Source organism: Moschus berezovskii, chromosome 6 (assembly GCF_049115385.1).
Source record: "Moschus berezovskii isolate FMDL1 chromosome 6, NW_MosBer_1.0, whole genome shotgun sequence".
In the NCBI taxonomy this organism is placed as follows: Eukaryota; Metazoa; Chordata; class Mammalia; order Artiodactyla; family Moschidae; genus Moschus; species Moschus berezovskii.
Window position 1 is genome coordinate 98,620,235 of NC_142465.1, and position 26,105 is coordinate 98,646,339.

General features: G+C 39.9%; 1 protein-coding gene across 1 annotated transcript in view; it reads left to right on the top strand.

The window, feature by feature from the left end:
• Positions 1 to 26,105, top strand: part of SLC15A5 (solute carrier family 15 member 5) — a 108,809-nt gene that overhangs the window by 34,458 nt on the left and 48,246 nt on the right. Inside the window, 1 exon segment of the mRNA XM_055395243.2 lies at positions 15,069 to 15,236. Within this exon segment, the coding sequence (XP_055251218.2) occupies positions 15,069 to 15,236 (168 nt within the window).

Here is a 26,105-nt window from a genome sequence, read left to right on the forward strand (position 1 = left end):
TTCACATCAGGTGGCCAAAGTATTGGAGTTCAGCTTCAACATCAGTCCTTTCAATGAACACCCAGGACTGATCTCCTTTAGGATGGACTGGTTGGATCTCCTTGCAGTCTAAGGGACTCTCAAGAGTCTTCTCCAACACCACAGTTCAAAAGCATCAATTCTTTGGTGCTCCTGTTGTTATTCTTAAAACCTCTTTTGTAGAGATCTGTGAAGACAACGCAGTCTTCTGGCAACCCATTATATATATATATATATATTTTTTTTTTTTTTTGCTGTTTCTCTGTTTATAGAAGTTACATTTTAGCATATGTGCCTCCTGTTATTTGCTGGAGCCATCAGCAAGATCACTCCAGGTCACATCACATAGTAGATTTGTTTTTAGAAAGAACTCAAAATGGTTAAACTCAGTTTATTTTATCTTCAGTTGTAGAGGTCTTAAGTACAAAATATTTTTTGATTTATTCTGTAAGCCAGTACCCTGACATTATTTACTGTTATAAGTTTAGATAAACTATAAAACTTAATAGGTTTTAACAATCGTTAAATCTTATAAACTGCTTTATTTTTTTGTCTGCTAGTATAGAAATCCAAACCAGTATTTAGTGAAAGTCCAGCACTATTTGAGGATACAAAAGAAAAGTAAGACTTTGTACATACCCTCAGCAAGTGTACTATAAAAATATAATGAATGCAGAACAACGTAGGGGTAAATTTATATTGCAAAATGCCAAAACTCTTGACAGTCCTGTACAGAATCATGAAAATTCAGTTTAAGCTTCTGAATTATGCTTTATTACTAAAAATTTTTTTCAATTGGGTTACTTTAGAGAAATATGGTATACAATATGGATGAAAGAACTACTTTTTAAAATCCTTCCTGTGAATTCCCTGGTGGTCCAATGGTTAGGACTCTGCTTTCACTAACGAGAGCCTGGGTAAGGACTCAGGTACCTTCTCTAGTCAGGGAACTAAGATCTTGCAAGCCACATGGTGTGGCCAAAAAAATAAAATAAAATCCTTCCTGAGTATAAGAAATCTTAAATCACTTGAAATATGAGCACTTTCTCTTGGACATTCTCCAGTCTCGCATATTTGAAAGCATGTCTATTCTTAAAGAAGTGTATGTGTTTTTCTGGAGGGAGGAAAGTTAGATAGAGTTATCTGATATATTATTTGATGTTAATGAACTAAATATTCCCTGTGAAGGTTGGTAACAGACTTAGTGGGCAGGAAGAAAAGGGAAAAAACTAGATTCATCTAAAAATTCTGAGCTATATCCTTCTGAGGACAAATTACTGAATTCAATTGTTTCTAAGCCAGACTCCATTCATGTGTTCATTTACATACTTGCTCACTTATTTGCATAATATTTTGCTCTGGGGAAATAAAGAGGTGTGATGATATGCATCTTTTTAACTAGATGTTTGCTTAAGTTTTCCATATCCTGCTTGTGATTATGGAAGATTAATAAGTTTTATCAGGACAAAGAAGCATAAACCTAGGGTACTTTTTGATAGTGTTTTACATAACCAAATTAATCTAACATTAAAATTTACTTTCGCGTTGAACCTAAGTGCCTTGAAAATGTGAGTGAAGTATGTAAGTATATAAATTATGAACAAACAAATATTTATGAATTCTTCATTTGAACCTAGGCACCTTCCTGTGCATATCCCACTTAAGCTCATGATAAATCATCATTTACTAGGTCAAGGATCTCAAAGATAATGTCTTATTTGAATTCAGACCTTCTAATTCTAAGGCTGTTGTTTTATTATTTGTTATTATTATTCCACTTACTAGCTATCTATAGTTCTTTTTTATTGGAGTATAATTGTTTTACAATGTTGTGTTAGTTTCTGCCATACAATAACGTGAATCAGTCCTATGTATACATATAAACTCTCTCTTGAGTCTCCCTCCCATACTCTGATTCACCCCTCTAGGTCATCACAGAGCACCAAGCTGAGCTCCCTGTGCTATACAGCAGCTTCCCACTAGTTATCTGTTTCACACATAGAAGGCAATGGCAAGCCACTCCAGTACTCTTGCCTAGAAAATCCCATGGACAGAGGAGCCTGGTGGGCTGCAGTCCATGGGGTCGTTAAGGGTCGGACACGACTGAGTGACTTCACTTTCACTTTTCACTTTCACACATTGGAGAAGGAAATGGCAACCCACTCCAGTGTTCTTGCCTGGAGAATCCCGGGGATGGGGGAGCCTGGTGGCTGCCCTCTATGGGGTCGCAAAGAGTCGAACACGACTGAAGCGACGTAGCAGCAGCAGCAGCAGCAGTCGATGCTACTCTCTCAATTCATCACCCACATTCCTTCCCCCACTGTGTCTGCAAGTCTGTTTTCTACTTTTGCACCTCTATTCCTGCCCTGCAACTAGATTAATCAAAACCATTTTTCTAGATTCATATGTATACATTAATGCACAATATTCGTTTTTCTCTTTCGCACTTACTTTACTCTGTATGACAGGTTCTAGGTTCATTCACATCACTACAACTGACTTAGTTTCATTCCTTTTTATGGTTGAGTAGTATTCCATTGTAGAAGGAAATGGCAACCCACTCCAGTGTTCTTGCCTGGAGAATCCCAGGGACGGGGGAGCCTGGTGGGCTTCCGTCTATGGGGTCACACAGATTCGGACACGACTGAAGTGACTTAGCAGCAGCAGCAGTATTCCATTGTATATATGTACCATATGTTCTTTATCCATTCATCTGTCAATGGCCATCTAGGTTGCTTCCATGTCCTGGCTATTGTAAATAGTGCTGTTTTGAACATTTAAATTATAGACATTATCAGTGTTAATTTGGAATCCTTACTGCTATTTCTAATCAAGGCTGTGAAGTAAATGAAAAATCCTTCTGCTATCACAGTGAGTTGGTCTTTAAGGTTCCCCCACTCCCTTTCACAGTCAGTCACTCCCTGTCCAAGGACTGTCATGTTTAAGGAGGCAGATGGTGCCAAAGCTGAGATACCTAGGGTTTGACAAGGATAATGACAGCCCAGGCCAAGAGCGAGGGGTAGAGAAATCTCATCTGGTTAGTCAAAGTAGAAATTTAACAAAGGAAAAAAAATGAGCTTGCTTTTCTTTATCTAGCTCATAACAATGCAAGGAAAGAGGGGTTTCTGATTGAAGATAGGACATTCTTGAGTTTATCAGCTAAAGAAATTAACAAGTATATGACTGTACCAATGATAAAAAAAAATCTCCGAATCTTTTAGAACTTGGAAGACAAAGGTTTGATATACACAGAGTATTTCATCAAGACTGTATTTTCCTAGCATTACACGAGACAGGTGTGTCTATTTAAAAGTCAGCCTTAATACACCAAAAATCTAGAATCTGATATTATGATGTATCCTCTGTCATAGTTGGATATACTTTGTTTTAGCTTTTTTCAGTTCAACAATGTTTACACCATGAGTATTTCCTCTCCTGCTGCTGCTAAGTCACTTCAGTCGTGTCCGACTCTGTGTGACCCCATAGAGTCAGCCCACCAGGGTCCCCCATCCTTGGGATTCTCCAGGGAAGAACACTGGAGTGGGTTACCATTTCCTTCTCCAATGTGTGAAAGTGAAAAGTGAAAGTGAAGTCGCTCAGTCGTGTCCGACCCCTACCATTAGTTAAAATCCAGTATGTGGCATTTAGTAGCTAGTGCTGACACACACCAGTATTAATCTGACTAAAATTAGCCTAATTAAGATTGTTATTAAGCCTTATACAAAGCAGAAGTGCACAACACAGTAGGTAGCTATTATCTTGGCTTTTAAGTAATATTGATATTGAAATGCAGATGAAGTATATTCAAATATCCTCCAGGCCTTCCTCTTTAAAATAAAACTTGAAAATTCAAATCCTAATTCAAAGTTCTTTATGATTCAGGTACAGCCAAGGTGCTGGTCCCTTTTTATATAACCAGTACCTATGAACTCTGGACAGAGGTTCGTGACATTGTATAGGAGACAGGGACCAAGACCATCCCCATGGAAAAGAAATGCAAAAAAGCAAAATGGCTATCTGAGGAGGCCTTACAAATAGCTGTGAAAAGAAGAGAAGCAAAAAGCAAAGGAGAAAAGGAAAGATATAAGCATCTGAATGCAGAGTTCTAAAGAATAGCAAGGAGAGATAAGAAAGCCTTCCTCAGTGATCAATGCAAAGAAATAGAGGAAAACAACAGAATAGGAAAAACAAGAGATCTCTTCAAGAAAATTAGAGATTCCAAGGGAACATTTCATGCAAAGATGGGCTCGATAAAGGACAGAAATGGTATGGACCTAACAGAAGCAGAAGATATTAAGAAGAGGTGGCAAGATACACAGAAGAACTGTACAAAAAAGATCTTCACGACCAAGATAGTCACGATAACGTGATCACTGACCTAGAGCCAGACATCTTGGAATGTGAAGTCAAGTGGGCCTTAGAAAGCATCACCACGAACAAAGCTAGTGGAGGTGATGGAATTCCAGTTGAGCTATTTCAAATCTTGAAAGATGATGCTGTGAAAGTGCTAAACTCAATATGCCAGCAAATTTGGAAAACTCAGCAGTGGCCACAGGACTGAAAAAGGTCAGTCTTCATTCCAATCCCAAAGAAAGGCAATGCCAAAGAATGCTCAAACTACTGCACAATTGCACTCATCTCACATGCTAGTAAAGTCATGCTCAAAATTTTCCAAGCCAGGCTTCAGCAATATGTGAACCGTGAACTCCCAGATGTTCAAGCAGGTTTTAGAAAAGGTAGAGGCACCAGAGATCAAATTGCTAACATCCTCTGGATCATGGAGAAAACAAGAGAGTTCCAGAAAAACATCTATTTCTGCTTCATTGACTATGCCAAAGCCTTTGACTGTGTGGATCACAATAAACTGTGGAACATTCTGAAAGAGATGGGAATACCAGACAACCTGACCTCTTGAGAAACCTGTATGCAGGTCAGGAAGCAACAGGCACAACTGGACATGGAACAACAGACTGGTTCCAAATAGAAAAAGGAGTATGTCAAGGCTGTATATCGTCACCTTGCTTATTTAACTTATATGCAGAGTACATCATGAGGAACGCTGGGCTGGAAGAAGCACAAGCTGGAATCAAGATTCCTGGGAGAAATATCAATAACCTCAGATATGCAGATGATACTACCCTTATGGCAGAAAGTGAAGAGGAACTCAAAAGCCTCTTGATGAAAGTGAAAGAGGAGAGTGAAAAGGTTGGCTTGAAGCTCAACATTCAGAAAACAAAGATCATGGCATCTGGTCCCATCACTTCATGGGAAATAGATGGAAAAACAGTGGAAACAGTGTCAGACTTTATTTTTTTGGGCTCCAAAATCACTGCAGATGCTGATTGCAGCCATGAAATTAAAAGACGCTTACTCCTTGGAAGGAAAGTTATGACCAACCTAGATAGTATATTAAAAAGCAGAGACATTACTTTGCCAACCAAGGTCCATCTAGTCAAGGCTATGGTTTTTCCCGTGGTCATGTATGGATGTGAGAGTTGGACTGTGAAGAAAGCTGATCGCCAAAGAATTGATGCTTTTGAACTGTGGTGTTGGAGAAGACTCTTGAGAGTCCCTTGTACTGCAAGGAGATCCACCCAGTCCATTCTAAAGGAGATCAATCCTGGGTGTTCATTGGAGGGACTGATGCTAAATCTGAAACTGCAATACTTTGGCCACCTCATGCGATGAGTTGACTCACTGGAAACGACTCTGATGCTAGGAAAGGTTGGGGGCGGGAGGAGAAGGGGACGACGGAGAATGAGATGGCTGGATGGCATCACTGACTCTGTGGACATGAGTTTGAGTGAACTCCGGGAGTTGGTGATGGATAAGGAGGCCTGGCGTGCTGTGATTCATGGGGTCGCGGAGAGTCGGACTCGACTGAGCGACTGAACTGAACTGAACTGAACCTTCTACTAGTTCTAATAATTGACAGAGTTTCTTTTTGGTTGGAATCAAAGTGTTGATAAATTAAAAACCAAGCCAGGGATCCAGTTACCTTTATTGAAAGTAGGATTATTTCATCAAAACTACTTTTTCTCTAGTATAGTTTTCAGAACTATCACACCGAGAAACATCATGGTGTATACCTTCTGCAAAATACCTGGCAGGAAGTTACTTTAAAAAGTAACATGTAAATATCTAGCCTGAATAACTCGTTCATTTAGTTTTTCATTTGTTTAATAAAAGCACATTGATGTTCCTAGGTTCTTACTTTTAAAGTTGACATCAACACTGGAATTAAATTTGAGGCAAAGTAGACCAGAAGGACGGAGAAGGCAATGGCAAGCCACTCCAGTACTCTTGCCTAGAAAATCCCATGGATGGAGGAGCTTGGTAGGCTGCAGTCCATGGGGTCGCTGGGTGTCGGACACGACTGAGCGACTTTACTTTCACTTTTCACTTTCACACATTGGAGAAGGAAATGGCAACTCACTCCAGTGTTCTTGCCTGGAGAATCCCAGGGACGGGGGAGCCTGGTGGGCTTCCGTCTATGGGGTCACACAGAGTCGGACACGACTGAAGTGACTCAGCAGCAGCAGCAGCAGCAGACCAGAAGGAAAGTAGTTTTTTTCAGGGAAAATAATTTTTCCATGGGTTGGAGGGGGGAATGGTTTCCGAATGATTCAAGAGTGTTACATTTACTGTGCACTTTATTTCTATTATTGTTATATCAATTACATCTCAGATCATCAGACATTAGATCTCAGAGGTTCAGTTCAGTCACTCAGTCGTGTCCGACTCTTTGCGACCCCATGAATCACAGCACTCTAGGCCTCCTGTCCATCACCAACTCCCGGAGTTCACACAAACTCATGTCCATCTAGTCGGTGATGCCATCCGGCCATCTCATTCTCTGTCATCCCCTTCTCCTCCCGCCCCAATCCCTTCCAGCATCAGAGTCTTTTCCAATGAGTCAACTTGTCGCATGAGGTGGCCAAAGTATTGGAGTTTCAGCTTTAGCTTCAGTCCTTCCAATGAACACCCAGGATTGATCTCCTTTAGAATGGACTGGTTGGATCTCCTTGCAGTCCAAGGAGCTCTCAAGAGTCTTCTCCAGGGGACCCCTAAATTAGACCATCTGGTAAGTCAACTATAGCAATATTTTATGCCTTACAGATATGTTTGTGTAACTGATCTCCATGCAAATGAGTGACCTGTTCCAGATTCAGAAGTTAAAACACAAACTGAAGCTGAACCTCCTGAAATGAGTTCCCAGTGGTCTAAAAAGAAACAAAAGACAGAATATGGATAGCTCAGTTCAAACACAGGAACATATTACTAACAGGAGAAACAAAGCAAAAAACTTATGCCAACTAGCAGGTGAGAAAGATCTTCCACAAAGGCAGAAATATATACGATGATAAAATCATAGCTATCTCTGTAAGAGTGTTTTATGGACACCAGTGTGTTCTTACATTAGCCAATTTCCTGTTTTTGGAATTTGCCAATATCATGAATCTGAGGACAATTTCTTAAGAACTCAATATTGAGTTTCATCCTTTCAGCTGTGTTACATATCAGAGACTCATACCTCACATGACACATTTTTTAAAAATCCATAGTTTTCTCAGTGAGGCAAATGTATCCAATGTTGGAATCATCTTTACATATTTATATTGTAGTGTTAGATTTCGCTTCAACAGGAAATGCAAGTACAACCAAAATGTTTGAATAAATTCTGACTTAAAAAATTCATTGTGGTCTGTTTTGAAAAATTATTACATGAATAAACTCTAAGAGATTTAAGACTTTCAGAGAGTTGTCTACAACCATGTGTGTGTTTGGCCTCTTCAGTCGTGTCCAAACCTTTGCGACCCTATGGATTGTAGCCCACCAGGCTCCTTTGTCCATGGGATTCTCCAGGCAAGAATACTGGGGTGGGTTGCTCTTCCCTCCTCCAGGGGATCTTCCCGACGCAGGGTCAAACCCAGGTTTCCCGCATTGCAGGCAGATTCTTTACCATTTGAGCCACCGGTAAAGCCCCTACAAACACATAGCCAATATTAAAGCATACATTATTTATCTGAATATAAGATCTCCTTTGGAACCATGTGCTTTATCTTGTAAATACAGATCTGCTAGAGGTTTAAAACATGTACTTTCTGATAAACTACACTCTGCTTTGGACAAGTTATGATCTCATAGGTGTTAAGGATAAAATTGGAGCAGATTTAATTTAGGTTGGAATCCAGCTTTGTTTTGAATTTTTAAAAAAGCCATTTTTTATCTTCGCCAGAGTGCAGTAGCAAATAAAAAGCAAATGCAGTTAGTTTGATGTTTCAGGTAAAATATGCTTTGCCCGAAAATATCTAGGAAGATGAACTAAATATTTGTGCTTTGCTTGAAATTGTTTGGAGAACTGTCTTTCGTTGGATTTTCCTAGAATAGGTCTCAGAACTTCTTGGATCTAGTTGCATGTAGGTCTGATCAAACCTAGGATGGAGCTTGAAATTCTATCTAGCAAGCTGCCAGGTGATTCCTATGCTGTTGATCAAAGACTAGACGTTAAGTTTCAAGGACAGAGCAAAAAGCCAAGAGACTGCTCTCTCACATTTCATGCTTGTATACTGCCAGCAGAGGCTTAGGTAAAAAAAAAAAAAAAAAATGCCACAATTTCGCATCAGGTCAGAGCTAAAATTCAGCAGTAGGCAATAAAAGCTGACAAGTTAACCAAGATTTGGCCAATCACTACACTCATGGGCCAAATCTGGCCTGCCATTTGCTTTAACATTATCTGCAAGCTAAAATTTGTTTTCACTGATGAACATTTGCAATTGATTTGATAAGAAATGATAACTTTGACTACCAATTAAGTGAAATTACATCACACCCTCAGAAAAGCATTATTAGTTTGAATCATATCAATAAAAAATTTGTAGAAAATGTAATCTGTTTCTTGTTATATAATACTTACATAGCTTCAAGATGTTGCCTTTTGTCACATAAAACCAAAAATACTTACTACTGGTTTTTTACAAAAAAAAATTTGCCCATCTCTTGTCTAATCTATTGCCTCTAAAGCTATCAACTTTCCTGGATCAAATACAATATAAGCCTTTTTATATACAACAGGTGATAACAGAAAAAAAAAAAGGTGGTGGGAGGATTGGACATGATATCTTTATCTAAATTATACTAAATTAGAATGAGATGTATTATAGAAGATACACAGAGAATTCAAATTCTAAAATAAGAAAGCCAAGAAATTTAAAAAATCTATCTACCTCAATCCTTTATTTGAGATTCATGGGAATATCTTACAATTTAATTGCACACTATTTGAACAACTTAATTTTTTGCATGAAGGATCTTAGTTCCCTGACCATGGATTGAACACATGCCCCCTGCACTGGGGAGCTCAGAGGCTTAACCACTGGACTGCCAGGGAAGTTCTTGAACAATTTAATTTTCACGTAATACCTGAACATACCTGTAATCAGCTGGCTAGTGCTAACAGGACAAGATATCATACACTAGGTGGCTTTCACAAGTTTATTTCCTATACTTCTGGAGGCTAGAAATCCAAGATCAAGGTGTTGGCAGGTTTAATTTCCCCTGAGACCTCTATCCTTGGATAGTAGATGGCCAACTTCTTGCTGTCTTCACCCTTCCTTTCCTGTGTCTGTACAGACATCATATCTTTTCTTCTTCTTACAAAGATAACAGTCATACAGGGCTTCCTTGGTGGCTCAGGTGGTAAAGAATTTGCCTGCCAATGTAGGAGACCCAGGTTCCATTGCTTGGTTGGGAAGATCCCCTGGAGAAGGAAATGACAACCCACTCCAGTATTCTTGCCTGGGAAATCCAATGGACAGGGGAGCCTGGCAGGCTACAGTCCACGGTATTGCACATGTTGTATATGACTGAAGCAACTGAGAACCATATTAGATTAGTGTCCCACTCTTACAACCTCATTTAACCTTAATTGCCTCTTTAAAGGCTCTGTCTTCAAATAATGACTTTGGAGGTTATGGCTTTAAATGTATGAATTTTGAAGGAACACAAACGATTCAGTCCATTGTACGTGTACATGAAATTGGGTTGCATATTAAGCTAGATTGGCAGCATGTTTTTCCTTTCTCAGTGGTATGAAAGAATGTTTCCTCATATAGCTAAATTAATCTAAAATTCAGGGAAGCATGGTAGGTGAGAAAATAAATAGTTCTGAAAGTTTTTTAACAGTAAGTAACAGTCTCCAGCCGTTGTTTTCTTTACATCCAGTCAGTCATAATTCCCAGAGGCAAATCATTTTTTTAAATGTTTAGGTGTCATTTGTCTAATATTGTTGAATAATATGATTATAAGAAACATTTTTAAACAATAATAATATGTATGTCACTGCAAAACCAAAGAAATAATTTATTTTTCTCTACTTAATAAATAGATCATTTTCTGCACAGTTGCTCAGTCATGTCCAACTCTTTGTGACCCCAGGGACTGTAGCCCACCAGGCTCCTCTGTCCATGGAATTTTCCAGACAAGAATACTGGAGTGGGGTACCATTTCCTTCTCCAGGGGATCCTCCCAACCTAGAGATCAAACCCACAACTGTCTCTTGACTTAGAAGATGAATTCTTTACCTCTAGCGCCACCTGGGAAGCCCATACTTGAGCCTTTAACTTCCTAACTATCTTTCTACCTTCAGTTATCACTCCCATTCTATCAACCAGCACCTGGCTCTTAGAGTTGTCATCCTAAATGCCAATTCTAATCTTTTCACTTGTGTTTAATATCTTCAATGATTCCATTTTCTTCAGAGTAATTTGGAAATTCCTTAAAAATTTATTAAATGCCTCTTACGATCTGACCTCAATCTGTCTTCTCCCTGATACCTAAATAACTTGAGTTTCTCACCATTCTGAAAATTTGTCTGATACTCTCATGACTTTATGCTTTTGCTCAGGCCATTCATGCTGCCCTCACCTCTTCCTACTGAAACCTTCTTTCTTTCTTTTTTAGTATTTATTTATTTATTGGCTGCACCGGGTCTTAATTGCCGCATGAAGGCTTTTTCTAGTTGCGGCAAGCAGGGGCTACTCTGGTTGCACTTCGAGGGCTTCTGATTTTGGTGGCTTCTCCTGTCGCAGAGCACAGGCTCCATGATGTGAGCTCAGTAGTTGTGGCACATGGGCTTAGTTGCTCCAAGGCATGTGAGATTTTCCCTGACCAAGGATTGAACCATGTCTCCTGAACTGGCAGGAGGATTCTTAACCACTGGACCACCGAGGAAGTTCACGCCTTCTTTCTTTAAATCATAGAATGATTTCTCTCACTTTTCCAGCTAGAAGTAAATTCTTCTCCTTTTAGAATAGCATTATAAGTCCACAAAAACTGAGAATTTTTTTTAATCTTACCTCCCCAACTGCCCTAACAGACAGCTTTACGTATAGCAGTAATAGAGTAAATATTAAATCACATTGACATTTTAGGTCTCTTTCTAGTGAGTTTTAATGTGCTAAGTATAGATAAATTCTGTGATGAATTTTATCTTCAAGGTGTGTGCGTGTTAGTCACTCAGTTGTGTCCAACTCTACAACCCCATGGACTGTAGCCCTTCAGGCTCCTCCGTCCATGGGATTTTCCAGGCAAGAATACTGGAGTGGGTTGCCATTTCCTTCTCCAGGGAATCTTCTTGACCTAGGGATCAAACCCAGGTCTCCTGCATTAAAGTCGGATTCTTTACCCTCTGAGCCACCAGAGAAGTCATATCTTCTTTAATGGGAGTATTAAAATTCCTGTTTTAAATCTGAGCTGTTAACAGAACCAAAATCTCTACTTCATTATGAATGGACCTTCATGGAATCTAATTTAAAGTAATCTAATTTAAAGTAATAATATATTTTAAAATTCCTTAAATTTTCTGTTATTCAGATTTCTTCCTTTTTTTATGCCTTCTGTTTCTTGAGGTCTCAGAAAGAGCAGACTTTATGGATACATTTAAATGTTGAGATATAATCAAAAAATTTACCTACCAGTTTCTCTATCAACTAAAACAAACACTAAGCTATTTAAACATTAGATTGATTTTTCTGAATTGAAAGTTTGCCTTATCTGAAATTTTATGCAAGTTAGCAAAAGGTGACTATCTCTAAATTTCAAGTAAATTCCATCAAGCTAAAGTTTGCCTCTGCTCTAACAATGGGATTAAGTCCAGCAATATGAATGATAAATTGAGAAATGAAGTGGTTGCAGTAGATATAAACTGTAACAAAATCTCTTCTCATTTTCAACCAAAATTTCCTAGGTAATTCCTTAAAAATAAGAGAAGAGTTGAACTGCTATCTGAATAATTCCTTCCATTTATATTCTCTACCCACTTAATTACATTTAATATTTTTTCCTAAGCAAAAGTTCCTAATCTTTAATTCTGTAATAGCTACTTTACTTTTCCTGCAAGGATTAGAGAAACATCAGAAAACCAAGGACTGATAATGCTTATAGTTTATTTCATAACCTTTTTAAAAATAATAATTATAATCTTTTGAAGAGATCATTTATTTTAAATTTTCCCAAATCATTTTTTATTCAGACATAGATTTTAAATTTCTTCAGAATAATATATTTTATCTGAGGATAAAAGTTCAAAACCATTGCTTTAGCTTCAACAATAATTGCTACTAATTGCTACCAGGAACTGTTACAATAATACCCGGGCGTGCGCGCATACTCAGTCACCTCAGTCACGTCCGACTTTTTGCCACCCCATGGACTGTAGCCAACCAGGCTCCTCTGGTCCATGAGATTCTCCAGGCAAGAATACTGGAGCAGATTTCCATGTCCTTCTCCAAAGGACAGTCCCAACCCAGGGACTGAACCCATGTCTCCTGCGTCTTCTGCATTGCAGGCGGATTCTTTTCCTCTGAGTCACCAAGGAAGCCCAATATTACCTGAATGTGATCTTATTTATATCTCATAGCCATCCTACAAAGTAACCACCTTTTAGAGCCAAGGAAGGGTTTCCCTGGTGGCTCAGATGGTAAAGAATCTGCCTGCAATGCGGGAGACCTGGGTTCAATCCTGGGTTAGGAGGATCCCCTGGAGCAGGGCATGGCAACCAACTGGATTCTTGCCTGGAGAATCCCCATGGACAGGGGAGTCTGGTGGGCTATAGTCCATGGGTTGCAGAGTCAGACGTGACTGAGAGACTAAGCACATACACCCAGAGCCAAGGAAAATGAGAGTGAGGTTAAATAACTGAGGCCATCTGGATAGTCAATCAGTAAACAGAGAACTAAAGCAGCCATTTCTGAGAGACCAAAACCTCAGCATAGGAAAATCACACAGCACAGTCAGCTGACATCTGGACATCCCCAGAATAACAATAAAAAAATGTTGAGGAAACATCCTCTAGTGTCAGTGTGTGAGAAATACTGTGGCCTATTACACTGATTGGGGGTGTTGATAAAAAAATATAGTCACAACCTGAAAGTAGAGAGCTGTTCTATTCGATGGGAATTTTCAGGACTTCAAGCCAGGGAGGCAGCATCTCAGGCAGCCCTGAGAAGGCGGGCGGTGGAGTCAGATTATATAGAAGATTGCAACGAAGGGAGCAGATAGTCTGAACATCAAAGATTGCCTGTAATTAAGGAAAACCACAAAGACATACAGATGGCTAACAAACACATGAAAAAATGCTCAACATCCCTCATAATCAGAGAAATGGAAATCAAAACCACAATGAGGTACCATTTCACACCAGTCAGAATGGCTACTATCCAAAAGTCTACATGCAATAAATGCTGGAGAGGGTGTGGAGAGAAGGGAACCCTCTTACACTGTTGGTGGGAATGCAAACTAGTACAGCCACTATGGAGAACAGTGTGGAGATTCCTCAAAAAACTGGAAATAGAACTGCCATATGATCCAGCAATCGCACTCCTGGGCATACACACTGAGGAAACCAGAATTGAAAGAGACACATGTACTCCAATGTTCATTGCAGCACTGTTTATAATAGCAAGGACATGGAAGCAACCTAGATGTCCATCTGCAGACGAATGGATAAGAAAGCTTTGGTACATATACACAATGGAGTATTACTCAGCCATTAAAAAGAATACATTTGAATCAGTTCTAATGAGGTGGATGAAACTGGAGCCTATTATACAGAGTGAAGTAAGCCAGAAAGAAAAACATCAATACAGTATACTAACGCATATATATGGAATTTAGAAAGAGGGTAAACTTAACCCTGTATATGAGACAGCAAAAGAGACACAGGTGTATAGAACAGTCTTTGGGACTCTTTGGGAAAGGGTGAGGGTGGGCTGATTTGGGAGAATGGCATTGAAACATGTATATTATCATATGTGAAACGAATCACCAGTCCAGGTTCGATGCATTAGACAGGATGCTCAGGGCTGGTGCACGGGGATGACCCAGAGGGAGGATACGGGGAGGAGGGAGGTGGGAGGGGGGTTCAAGAAGGGGAACACATGTACACCCGGGGCAGATTCATGTTAATATATGGTAAAACCAATCAATATAATATTGTAAAGTAATTAGCCTCCAATAAAAAAAGAAAAATAATAATAATAAACATAAGGAAATCCAAAAAAAGGAAAACCAGATATCTCAAAGTAAGGAATTTAGCACTCTTCTATGTATAGGAGAAGAGGGCATGACAACCCACTCCAGTATTCTTGCCTGGAGAATCCCATGGACAGAGGAACCTTGGCAGGCTACAGTCCACGGCGTTGCAAAGAGTCAGACATGAATGATGTGACTTGGCAGGCACACATGCATGTCTGGGAAGATGCACGAGACTGGAGTCACTGAATTCACCTCAGCTATCTGGGGCCAGTAATCCTTCGTTTCACATCCCCAGCTGCCCACCCCCTCACTCCTGTCTGTAGGGAGTGTCATGTCGGCAGCTACATCACAGGGATTGTTCTTCCTTTTGGGGGCCCTCCAGGTTGAGAAATTCCCATTTGGAGGGCCAGAACCATAGATAGCTGTGGCATCCTTGTTTATAGATATGGCAGGAGATACTCCATTTCAGCGACTTTTTAAAATTTATTTTTTTCCTTTGCATTCTTTTTCTTCAGTCTCTGGCGATCTTTCTGCTGCTTTGTCTGAGCTGGTAGCTGGCTTCTCTGAAATACACAGAAAGCACTTCCCTCCGGTAGAGCAACCTCTTTCAGGCAAAGCTGTCACCGTCTCCTCCGTGCCCTGGTCCCACCTCGGAGTGGCTGAAACCCTGGTCAACCCAGCCTGTGAGTAATAATTTTTTTTAACCTCCTGTTGGAACATACTGAGTCTTCACTCAGATTACATCACCTCAAGTGTTTGGAAATCTGATCCTGCCCCAGAAATTTCCCACAATGCTTCAGAACAAGCTTATGCATCACTCTCATTTAAAAAGAAATCACAATTTCTCTTCGTTCCTTTACCACATACAGACAATGATTAATTCTACCTGAATGTTGATAGGATGGAATGGAAGATTTACTAATCTGGTGAAAGGTAGCAATCATTTGGTCAGATACACAACAGAAGAAAATTCTGTTAAAACCTAGAAAACAAGACCGATATGTAACCTTTCCTCTGATCTTCTCCCTTCTCTCTTCCCACCCTCTCCCTCTCATTCATAGATAAACTCACTTATACACTCCCTCCAAAAATGACATTTGTAGTGTACGTTGGGAGTATATAAATGAAAGTTTAAGCCAGTTTTCCAGATAACTCAGTCTTTAAATGACACTAAATTAAGTGTGATCACTAATGGTTCATAAGACAGGTTCAAAATAACTTGATTAAGTATCAAGGGTTTTCTGTATCATCTAGATGCTGATATTAATTAAACTAGCTACTTCAAAATTCATCAAAGTATTTCAGTGACTTCTTACAAAACTGCAATATGTATGTGTGAGTGTGTGTGTATCCTTATCAGTGTGATCTACTGCATCTTATATTTCTGTCTTCCTTATAAGTTCCCCACACAGAGAATCCTGATTGTAACTCAAGCCAATTATACTTTACCAAAATTACTTTTATAACTTCCTGACTCTCTTCCTGCCTCTACTGTCTCTCCCATTCTATCTGCTCAACTCAACCTTTTGAGCAATTTTCATCGATGACAGTTCTAACTAATTCTCTTCTCTAAAATCTTCAATTATTCTATTATCTTAAATTATTCTTTTTTAATTTTTAAAAATTTATTATTATTTATTTATTTGTTAAATTTATTTTAATTGGAGGCTAATTACTTTACATTATTGTATTGGTTTTGCCATACATTGACATGAATCTGTCCCGGGTGTACATGTGTTCCCCCTTTTGAACCCCCCCTCCCACCTCCCTCCCCATCCCATCCCTCTGGTTTATCCCAGTACACCAGCCCCGAGCATCCTGTATCATACATCGAACCTGGACTGGCGATTCGTTTCACATATGATAATATACATGTTTCAATGCCATTCTCCCAGATCAGCCCACCCTCACCCTCTCCCACAGAGTCCAAAAGACTGTTCTATACATCTGTGTCTCTTTTGTTGTCTCATATACAGGGTTATCGTTATCATCTTTCTAAATTCCATATATATGCATTAGTATACTGTATTGGTGTTTTTCTTTCTGGCTTACTTCACTCTGTATAATAGGCTCCAGTTTCATCCACCTCATTAGAACTGATTTAATTGTATTCTTTCTAACGGCCGAGTAATACTCCCTTGGGTATATGTACCAAAGCTTTCTTATCCATTCATCTGCAGATGGACATCTAGGTTGCTTCCATGTCCTGGCTATTATAAACAGTGCTGTGATGAACATTGGAGTACATGTGTCTCTTTCAATTCTGGTTTCCTTGGTGTGTATGCCCAGGAGTGCGATTGCTGGGTCATATGGCAGTTCTATTTCCAGTTTTTTAAGGAATCTCCACACTGTTCTCCATAGTGGTTGTACTAGTTTGCATTCTCATCAACAGTGTAAGAGGATTCCTAAATTCCTCAAAGCAATATACATTTATATATGTATTTAATATATATGCACACACACATATATATGACATCAAGGTAATTCTTTTTAAAAATGTCAAAATAAAATTAATTGTGTAATTACAGCCATATATGTATGTTAGACTTCTTTTTTTTATAATTTTAAGTCATTTCATTCACATGAAATAAATAATTTTATGGGATTCTAAGATGTGACTATCACTGTTTGACACTAAAGGGAATATGAAAAAAGTATAAAAGAATGTCACCACACAAATGTTTGTGACTTCCCTGATGTTTCCAGAAAATTGGTGGAAGTAGTCAGCTGACATTTTCTAGGTAATGAATGAAGGTGATGAGTGAATGCGCATGTGCTCAGTTGTTAAGTCATGTACAGCTCTTTTGAGACCCAGTGGACTATAGCCTGCCAGGTTTCTCTGTCCAGGGGGTTTTCCAAGTAAGAATACTGGAGTGGGTTGCTATTTCCTCCTCCAGGGGATCTTCCTGACCTAGGGATCGAACCCGGATCTCCTGTCTCCTGCAATGCAGGTTATCTCATTACTGCTTGAGTCATCAAGGAATCAATGAAGGTGATGAGTGAATACAGTCAGGACATTCCCAGCCAGCTAAGCAATTGTGGTTCAACATTTGAAAGCCAGAGAGGCACTTTTAACCAGAGAGTTAAAAAGGCAGATCATGTCATATTAAGCACTTAGTCCATCCATCCCTGATTTCCCATCTGAAAACTGAGGTCCAACTAAGTCCACTGACTTTTCCTCTATAGAGCTCATGGGACAGGGAGCAGGAGATTTCATTTTAATTTCCAGCCTTGTTATTAACTACACATGTGACCTTAAAAATCCACTTAACCACTAAGCTTCACCTTTTAGACCTTTAAAATGGAAATACTTATAATTCTTCCTCATATCACAATATCAGTGTAACAGTCAATGGGAATGAAACCTACTCCTGAGAATTAAATGACAAAATGTGAGAGGGTGTTTTGAACTATGAAATCAAGAATCATTCTTTTGGAAGGCAGTATGGCATAGTTGTTAATATCCATGAATCTTAAAGTCGGGCAGAACTGAATTCAAACCCAGTTCAGCCAATGACTAGTTGTATGACCTTGGCAAAATGATTCTGCATTTCTGAGCATTTCTCATCGTCTGTAAAATGAGGAAGGGATGTTGTAAGGACTAAGTGAAATATTTCATGTAAAGGAAAAAGCAGTCTGTCCATAGACAATATGTAGGATAGACCGCACTTGCCATTAACAATTGTATAGCTTCCCTGGTGACTCAGACGGTAAGAATCTGCCTGCAATGGGGGAGATCTGGATTTGACCCTTGGGTTGGGCATCTCACACACTAGTAAAGTCATGCTCAAAATTCTCCAAGCTAGGCTTCAGCAATATGTGAATCGTGAACTTCCAGATGTTCAAGCAGGTTTTAGAAAAGGCAGAGGTACCAGAGATCAAATTGGCAACATCCGCTGGATCATGGAGAAAGCAAGAGAGTTCCAGAAAAACATCTATTTCTGCTTCATTGGCTATGCCAAGGCCTTTGACTGTATGGATCACAATAAACTGTGGAAAATTCTGAAAGAGATGGGAATACCAGACCACCTGACCTGCCTCTTGAGAAACCTGTATGCAGGTCAGGAAGCAACAGTTAGAACTGTACATGGAACAACAGACTGGTTCCAAATAGGAAAAGGAGTACGTCAAGGCTGTATATTGTCACCTTGCTTATTTAACTTATATGCAGGGTACATCATGAGGAACGCGGGGCTGGAAGAAGCACAAGCTGGAATCAAGATTGCTGGGAGAAATATCAATAATCTCAGATATGCTGATGACACTACCCTTATGGGAGAAAGTGAAGAGGAACTCAAAAGCCTCTTGATGAAAGTGAAAGAGGAAAGTGAAAAGGTTGGCTTGAAGCTCAACATTCAGAAAACAAAGATCATGGCATCTGGTCCCATCACTTCATGGGAAATAGATGGAAAAACAGTGGAAACAGTGTCAGACTTTATTCTTTTGGGCTCCAAAATCACTGCAGATGCTGATTGCAGCCATGAAATTAAAAGACGCTTACTCCTTGGAAGGAAAGTTATGACCAACCTTGATAGTATTTTAAAAAGCAGAGACATTACTTTGCCAACCAAGGTCCGTCTAGTCAAGGCAATGGTTTTTCCCGTGGTCATGTATGGATGTGAGAGCTGGACTGTGAAGAAAGCTGATCGCCGAAGAACTGATGTTTTTGAACTGTGGTGCTGGAGAAGACTCTTGAGAGTCCCTTGTACCGCAAGGAGATCCAACCAGTCTATTCTAAAGGAGATCAATCCTGGGTGTTCATTGGAGGGACTGATGCTAAAGCTGAAACTGCAATACTTTGGCCACCTCATGCGACGAGTTGACTCAGTGGAAAAGACTCTGATGCTGGGAAAGGTTGGGGGCGGGAGGAGAAGGGGACAACCGAGAATGAGATGGCTGGATGGCATCACCAACTCTGTGGACATGAGTTTGAGTGTACTCCGGGAGTTGGTGATGGACAGGGAGGCCTGGCGTGCTGTGATTCATGGGGTCGCGGAGAGTCGGACACGACTGAGCGCCTGAACTGAACTGAACTTGGGAAGATCCCCTGGTGGAGGGCATGGCAGCCCACTCCAGTATTCTTGCCTGGAGAATCCCCAAGGACAGAGGGGCCTGGTGGGCTACAGTCCATGAGGTCGCAAACAATTGGACAGGATTGAATGACTAAGCACAGCACAGCACATGTGTGCTGTTATTATTGTTACTGTGCTTCAGGTAAATTAATAGTCTAAGACTCAGGGCTCAAGCACAGATGGCCAGCTCACAGGTCATAGTAGAAAACCAACCACACCTCCCACAACTTGAACACCAGGAGATCTGATATTGGGAGCAGTATCACATCTTTGTCACCAGTCATGCAAAGTCCCTTTTTTTTCTTGCTTCTCACCTCCAATCCAACTGTCCTTACTCTGAAATATAATTTAAATCTGGTCGTTTCTCATCATCTCCTTTCCTATTCACCTGGCCTCTAATCCTAGTTCTTTATTTCCCCATGTACACTTCTTATTTTAAAAAAATAAAACAAAAAGTTTTAATATTCCAAGGATATAGTGGACTTGGGTGTGAGTTGTTTAAAATATTTTTAATAAACATCACTGCTGGAAAAGTGGTATGTAAATGCACAGGTGGGAGTGTGTCTGATAAGAAAATGCAAGGGGTCTCATGCAGTTGGATGAGTGAGGAAGAGATAAACTGGTCAAACTGTCAAACTTATTTTTGTTCCGGGGGGGCCCAGGTTCAATCATCTGTTTGGGAAATTAGATCCCACATGCCACAACTAAAAAATCCTGCATACTGCAACTGGAGAAGGAAATGGCAGCCCACTCCAGTATTCTTGCCTGGGAAATCCTGTGGACAGATGAGTCTGGCAGGCTACAGCCCATGCGGTCGCAAAGAGTCAGACACAACTTAGAGACTGAACCACCACCACAGTGCTGCAGCTGAGACCTGGCACAGCCAAATGAATAAATAAAATAAAAATTAAAAAAAAATGAATTGGTCAGCAGGGTTATGTGGTTTTCTCTAGCTATGTCAGACTGCGTGGATCTAGGAGCATATAGTGAATTGTCTTGCCAGTCAGTTTCCAGAAGGCAAGAGACAGGCAAAGAAATGAGGGAATGTGGAAGAATATGATTCTAATAGTTGACCGTGGAACTTAGCTTGGATAAAAAGAGTAGTGAGAACATGTAGGGCATGAAAGAGGTGAAAATAATGAAAGGAGTAGTGGAGTGGAAGCCCTGAAGGAGGCCAGGCATTTTGATGGTTGAGTCATCGAGAGTAAGCTGGGAATATGGAAGGTGCTAGTCAGAGTCCAGGGCACAAAGCTGAGATGATGTATCAGTGACAATCTCTACTCTGGGGCATGTGTTGGCAAACTTTTTCTTAAAATTTTCAGATAGTGAGTGGTTCGGTTTTGCACTCGTTTCTGGTGCAACTACTGAACTCTGTCACTGTGGTGTATAGGCCGTCAGAGATGATATACAATGAATGGGCGTGGCTGTGTCCCAATAAAACTTTATTTATAAATAGATGACAGCTGGACCTTACCTGACCATAGTTCACCAACCCCTGGTCTGAGGTACAAGATTCAGCATATGTCCCTAGATGTGAGTGGCTAAGGTCAAGTGGGGGACAAGGACATTGGAAAGGGGGCCATGGAACTGAAAAACCAAGATACGACAGAATGGAAGGTTGGAAAGATGATCCATATGTATGTGTGTGTTAAAATTGCCAGGGGACTTCTCTGGACGTCCAGTGGTTAAGACTTCACTTTCCAATTCAGGAGGGTTGAGTTCATTGGGGGACTAAAATCCCACGTGTGTTGAGGCCAAAAAATAAAAATAAAACAGAAGCAATATTGTATAACAAATTCAACAAAGACAGAAATAGTACACATCAAAAAATATATATTTTTTAAAAACTGCCAAGAATTAAGGCAGAAGTAGAACCAGAGAGTGTAACCATGAGAGGGGAGCTGATGACTTTGAAAAATATAAGAAAATGTCACAGAGACTGGCAGCTGACAGCAAAGAAATATTAGGTGAGCTAACCAGGTAACGTGAAATTCAAAGTTGAAGATTTTGTCGAGATGAGGGAGGAATAATGATCTGAAAATGGTAATAGCATAAAGTTCCATTTTCTAGTTCTGCCATACTTCTCCACATGTTCAAAACAAATCCCTCACCAAATGCAATAAACACATTTTAACTGTTTAAGAACAAGTGAAGTAAAAGAAATTTCCAGGAATGAGTCTCCAGTACCAGCTGCCTGAGGAAGGCAGTTATGGCTCTATTGTTTGTAGATTCCACATAAACTGTGATGGGGCATCTCTGCAAACACTACAGTCTCCACCTGGAGACACATTTCAACTCGCTCTTTGGCAACAAGAACAGCTTTCCCCTACACTGTATATGTTTTACTGTATCTTCACAGTAAAATGATCTTCCCTGGTGGCTCAAGCAGTAAAAAATCTGCCTGCAATGCCAGTGACTCTCAGGTTCGATCCCTGGATCTGGAAGATCCCCTGGAGAAGGAAATGGCTACCTTTCCAAGTATTCTTGCCTGGAGAATTCCATGGACAGAGGAGCCTGTTGGGCTAGAAAGTCCATGAGGTAGCAAAGAGACACAACTGAGCGACTAACACTTCTCACAGTAAAATGAGGATTTTAGAATAGTGGCAGACTTGTTGATTACATCGATACTACAGTATGCTAAAAGAAATATCATGGAACCTAAAAAAATCAAGTCAATGATCACCAAAGTCAAAAAAGTTCAGAACACGCAAGTAGTTGCCTGAAATTAGAGATCGGAGGACTTGAAAAGCGAAGTCCTATAAAAGGGAACCAGAGGTTTTCAAAACGAGGAAAATGACACCAAAGAGAGATTAACCAGCAGGCAGAGAGCTGGCAAAGTGTGCTCATGAATTATATACCGCACCAGAAGTTCTAGCAAGAGAAAAGCACGGGATTAATAATTAACCAGCAAAGTAATAATGGGCCCGAATGTTCCGCTTTTTCTCAGTGAAAGAAATCGTCCTACTTCATCTTCCTGCCCATTGTTTGTCTCCTTGTGTTTAGAAAGAGGAAAGTTCATCAGCCAAATCCTTTTTGTAACTGAGTCATTCCTGCCCAAAGCCTCCTCAGCGTTTCTCTTGCACTTTCCTTTGGCTCTTCCTGAGAAAACTTGCAAGCTTGGCCTCAAACTCCTGCAGGTAATTTGCAGGGCACAAGACAGCTCTGGAACCCACGTCTCCTGCTGCCAATATTTGAAGGCTTTCTTCTCATCATCATTACCTTAATCTCCAATAACAATATTTGTGATATTAAGCACCTAGTTAGTGCTGCCCTTAGTATTATGCATATCTCTGCTCTCTGCCCTCCCAGAGTTCAAAATCCAGGGAAGATGTACTGATACTTTCTCCCACCCTCAGCCTTAGTTCTTCAGCACATCTGAAGCACAGAGATTCCTTTAACTGTTTATTGAATGATAAATAAAAACACATGGAGAACACAGAGAAAGCAAAATGAAAACGTTATATAAATACAGGAAGGAATAGTAATACATTTACATTAAATATTAGTAAGTTCATTTAAAAGTGCTGGACAAAGGACTTCCCTGGTGGTCTAGCGGATAAGAATTCGCCTTCCAATGCAGGGATGTGAGTTCAATCCCTGGTCTGGGAACTGAGATCCTACATGCCCCGGGATGACTAAGTCCACTCGCCACAATGAAGACCCAGGCAGCCAACAGTAAAAGTAAATTAAATTTTTTAAAAAGTGCTGGACAAATGCAGAGTTTTACTGGGGTAAAGTATGGGGAAACTAGGGGTGAAGTCTTCCTGAAAGGGAAGGGGGAAGATAATTAAATTTCATTCTTTGTAAAGAGAGTGAAACTAAAAGTTTCGTGTTCATGGCATATCAGTTTTCTATCACCACCTTTCTTTTTAAAAAGACCTTCAATATTTTTTTACAATCTCTCATTGTAGAAAAATTTGCTAAGTACAAAGGAGTAGGAAGAAAAATTAAAAATCCAATCATTCAGCCACTCAGAGCTAAAACCGTTCATATTATTTAATGTGTCTCTTTACAATTTTTTGCCACTTATATACAAAAGAGAGAGATTAGTACAATAAACTCCCATGTATTCACATTCCAGCTCTAATAATTTTCTACACATGGCCCAAACTGTCTCATCTCTACCTTCATTCACATAATGTCTTCCTCTTCATGGTATAATTATGAAGCACACCACAGGTATCAAATTATAATAAATACTGTAAAGACTTTAGTTTGTATCCCTAGGATGGCTAGTCATAGTTATGTTGATATGGAATGCATACAATTATATATATGCTTACTTTGTTTATTTCTGATATCAAAAAATTATGTTTAATTGAAATTTAAAATAAAAACTTTCCTCCATAATTTTCTTTTCACCCCTTACCACCATCATTACTACTATTCCAACAATGACTTGGTAGGAAAAAGATAACCATTCTGGAGACCCAATGCTTCAGCTACTGCCTTTCCTTAAATGAGATATTTAAATGCATATAAAAATAAATAAATAAATAAAAAGGGAATTCCCTGGCAGTCCAGTGGTTGAGACTCCACACTTTCACTGATGAAGGTCTGGGTTCAATCCTTCCTTAGGGAACTAGGTTTGTGCAAACCATGAAGTGCAGCCAAAAAACAAATTTTGTAATGATAAAAGGATTTGCACAGTGCTTTGCACAAATAAGGGATATTTGATTTGGTAAAATTAATATTGTTACAAATAGCTAACCTTATTCAGTTCTTGTATACATTATAGCAAATTATTTGTAATGATAAAAGGATTTGCACAGTGCCTTGCACAAATAAGTGATATTTGATTTGGTAAAATCAATATTGTTACAAATAGCTAACCTTATTTGGTTCTTGTATACATTATAGCAAGTAACTGTCATACACCTCAAACAAGTGCATAATGAATGAACTTACTACCATTTCATAGAGAAGAAGACTGAGGCTTGAGAAGTTTAAGTAAAGAATCCGCCTACCAAGCAGGAGACATGGGTTCGATCCCTGGGTCAGAAAGATCCCCTGGAAAAGGAAATGGCAATCCACTCCAGTATTCTTGCCTAGAGAGTGCCATGGACAGAGGAGCCTGGTGGCCTACAGTCCATAGGGTTGCAAAGAGTTGGACATGACTTAGCAACTCAACAACAACCTAAAATCACAGAGGTAATAAATATCTGACCCAGGATTTTATCATAAGCTTATCTAAGTCCAGAGCTCATGCTGTTCTCCGCCGTGCTAGTTTTCTACGATAGATTGAGATTTCCACGGGGAATCTAATGATGTATCTAATGAGGACAACAGAATCACAGAACTTACTGATATCATCATGATACTATCCAGTACAAGTCTTCCCAGGTGCTAGTGGTAAAGAATCCGCCTGCCAATGCAGGAGATGTAAGAGGCACAGGATGGATCAATCCCTGGGTCAGGAAGATCCTCTAGAGGCAAGTACAGCAACCCACTCCAGTATTCTTATCTGGAGAATCCCATGGACAGAGGAGCCTGGCAGACTTCAGTCCATGGGGTCACAAAGGGTTGAATACAACTGAAGCAACTTAGCATGCATGCATGATACTCTCTAGTACAAGACTTAACTCAATCCAAAATCCATAAGAAATATTCAAATTGATGTATAACTTGAGTGAATATTTTGGGACACTCAACCACCTAGCAATTAAATTTTCCTTATAGCTATAGAGGAGTGTATTTTGCCACATTTTATCCCTTGTAGATATCTGTAAACTGTAACATCATATCAGTTCAGTTCAGTCACTCAGTCATGTCTGACTCTGCGACACCATGGACTGCAGCACTCCAGGCTTCCCTCTCCATCACCAACTCCCTGAGCTTGCTCAAACTCATCTCCATCGAGTCGGTGATGCCATCCAACTATCTCATCCTCTGTCATCCCCTTCTCCCCCCGCCTTCAGTCTTTCCAAGCATCAGGGTCTTTTCCAATGAGTCAGTTCTTCGCATCAGGTAGCAAAAGTTTTGGAGTTTCAGCTTCAGCATCAGTCCTTCCAATGAATATTCAGGACTGATTTCCTTCAGGATTGACTGATTGGATCTCCTTGCAGTCCAAGGGACTTTCAAAAGTCTCTCCAACACCACAATTCAAAAGCATCAGTTCTTTGGCACTCAGCTTTCTTTATGGTCCAACTCTCACATCCATACATGACTACTGGAAATACCATAGCTTTGACTCTATGGACCTTTGTCAGCAAAGTAATGTCTCTGCTTTTTAATACACTGTCTAGGTTTGTCATAGCTTTTCTTCCAAGGAGCAAACATTTTTTAATATCATAATATATCTTACTCTAGTAATGTTAACAGAAGTGAAGTGAAAGTCACTCAGTCATGTCTGACTCTTTGCAATCCATGGACTATATAGTCCATGCAATTCTCCAGGTCAGAGTACTGGAATGGGTAGCCTTTCCCTTCTCCAGGGGATCTTCCCAACCCAGGGATCAAACCCAGGTCTCCTGCATTGCA